We start from the raw sequence: 2885 nt of genomic DNA on the forward strand, positions 1-2885 counted from the left end.
GGAAAGAGAACGTTGGAGAGTGAAGGAACTAGAGAGAAGTTAGAGAGGCCATCGATTTGTCTATTCCAAGATGAATTGGAAAGCGAAGATTATATTTTCCGAATCAACATCGAGGAGCTCAATTCTTAGAACTTACCATGGCATTTTAACCCCCCTAAATCATATCAGATTTTAAAGTACGTAGAATATATATTTTTAATACAAAATTTGATGGCTTAAAAATAGAGAACTATCGGTAGTTTATTTTTTTCAGTCTTATTAGAAAAACTCTTTTTTTTTTGTAATTTGTGGTGCGATTATAAATCAGATGGTTTTTTTTTAACCTAATTTGCAAAGTTTCAATTCGGAGCAATAGCAGTGCAAAAACAACACTCACTATCATATTAAAGTTCATGTAAATTGGCTTCTTAATTATCTACTTCTCTGTTTAGAGTTTCATGTGGGGTTAGAAACTTAACCCATCTTAGAATTGCTTTACTTTTGCTGAAATCTTGGGGCCGTTGCATGCATAAATTCCCACATGGCCACTCACCAACACACTTCTAATAAGTTATCACCACTCTTGGGTTTTTTTTTTTTTTTTTGGATAATTGGTTTGATTATAATGCTATAATATAATGTCATCTCCAAGTCGACTGGCACGAAGAAGGATGACGACTTGTAAAAGTTTTTGTACCTTTTTGTCTTGGGTGGTCAATGACGCAACCTAGACAATCATGGTTTGAATGAAGTCGTTGGCAATAATTGGAAGATCTATTAGAAAGTATTTAGTATGAGGATTTGTGTAATGATTCGTGACTCGTTATAGTATTTTTTTTAAAAAAAATACACGTAAATTAAAAATAATTTTAAATTTGTGAATCAATCGTCTACTTAATTTATACAACGAAATGGATAAAACAGAAAAGAGATTGAATAAGGAAATTTGGTTAAGCTCTCTTAGGCCTTTGCTATGGGCCTATGGCTCAAGAAAAAAAAAGGAAAGGAAAATTTAAAAATAATAAATAATAATAAAGCAAAGAACAACTTTTGTGCATCGCTAGAGAAAGGACCGAAACCTTCGACCTTCTGGTTAAGAGACATACACTCTAACCAACTGAGCTACTCCAGCAACTTATGATAAAAAGTCTCAGTAAATCACTTTAATGAAAAGCAAAAGAGAAAATGAGAATACATTTCATTTATTTTGTCAAACTTTTCCCACCTTTTTTCTTTCCAAAGTTAAATATTAGAAAATGGTGGGTCTCATAAATTTACAACTTCCTTTTAGGTGCAGAAAGGAAAAAAAAATTTTTTCCTTGCCCATTTCTTCTCTACCAAACAACCAATTCATTTTTCCTCTTTAAAATCCTTGCTCTAATTTCTTTCTTTTCAATTTTCCACTATACCAAACATAGGATAACGAAAAGGTGCCTCTAAAAAATACATTCTATTTTACCTTTACCTCCATTTTATATCTTTAGGCTATGGATTTTATTTGTTTAATCTTTTGAGCAAATTGAAGATTTTACCCTTTAAAATGATTGGTCTGAAATTTTATCATTTTGACTACCCCTTTCACTCCTTCCTCACATCTTCAATAGATTTGTGACGCAAATATCAAAGGGGAACTAATAAAGGGATATTTCCTTTTCTCGTTTAAATGACATTGGCAGTATTAACATTCCTTCCTAGACTTTCTACAAATTGATAAGTTGATCCCCGTATTTTTAATTTTAACAAATTATGCCTTGAATTATTAAAATGTTGCAAAATCTTCCAAGCCGATAGTGGTTGTTAAAATTTAGATGGATATGTCATTGTGCATGAGACATAACGTGCTCCGTGACTTTTCAAAATTTTAGTCTCTTACTATTAAACGAGCTCATGATGTGCATGAAGGCGTTTATATCCAAAATTTAACAGTTATTGCCAATTTGTTGCATTTTTCAACACTCAATTAAATTCATGGATAATTTGATTAGATTAAAAGTTTAAAAGAAACTTTCCACTTCATGGGAAAAAAAAAAAATGGGAAGGGAGGAGGGTTGAAAATACCCGAAAATTTATTAATTAGAATTTTAGCATTGGTTTATTTTGAAAATACCACATAAATTTAACATATTTAATTTAGTTAATACTCTATTTATGCAGCGTATCTTCATTATAAATTTATATTGTGCCTATACCTTATAAGGAATCCACTCTAACAGGCAAATGTTGTCACGTCCCTAAACTGGGATTAGTGACGTGTAGGCTCGTTTAGAAACCTAAACCTGTTTGAGAGAGTGATTAGCAAAATAATTTAATTTCTTTCAAATCCAAAACATTCAGGTATTTTCAAACGAGCCCCTGCATTCAAGAGAAATTTAATTTCAAGAACAGTGGTGGAATTTTCAACCAAACCAGTCTAAAATCACGTCTCTGGTATCATGTCAGGAATTCCCACAGGTGTTTAGCATACATGAACATAAACAACAGTAAATATGACAAAGAGATACAACTCTTCGCTTTCCTGAAACAAGTCCACGTCACCAGTAGTAGCTACCTACTCCGCACTACTCCTCGCGTCGCTTGGAGGGGTTTAATACATTTGAAAACAGGAAAAGGTGAGCGAAAAGTCCTGTAGGATATAATTTTATAAAGCATTTAAAATAAAGGTACTCACGGTCCGAAGATATACACCCGGAACCGATCATCCCTTTTTTAAAAAAAAAAGGAAATACTCACATAATAGAATATGTCTGTACAATGAAAGTGTGCAGCTCATCATACCACTAAACAAGAAGCGGTAAAAATATCTGTCTATGAAAAGTGCAGAGCCATAATTCCACTAAACAAGAAGTGGATCCGTACGGGTTTCGGGACCTGCCCCCAAGGATGCGATTCCCACATCCCGATCTCTG

At 33.1% G+C, this 2885-nt stretch overlaps 1 protein-coding gene across 2 annotated transcripts in view; it reads left to right on the forward strand.

Moving 5' to 3' along the window:
• LOC21409595 (endothelin-converting enzyme 2) overlaps window positions 1–219 on the forward strand; it is a 3200-nt gene extending 2981 nt beyond the window's left edge. For both annotated transcript variants that reach the window (XM_024165573.1, XM_010097924.2), the window contains exon 7: window positions 1–219. In XM_024165573.1, the coding sequence (XP_024021341.1) occupies window positions 1–129 (129 nt within the window). In that variant the 3' untranslated portion in view covers window positions 130–219.
• Window positions 220–2885: the final 2666 nt, after the last annotated feature.

The sequence above is a fragment of the Morus notabilis genome, unplaced genomic scaffold, assembly GCF_000414095.1.
Source record: "Morus notabilis unplaced genomic scaffold, ASM41409v2 Scaffold115, whole genome shotgun sequence".
NCBI classification, from domain to species: Eukaryota; Viridiplantae; Streptophyta; class Magnoliopsida; order Rosales; family Moraceae; genus Morus; species Morus notabilis.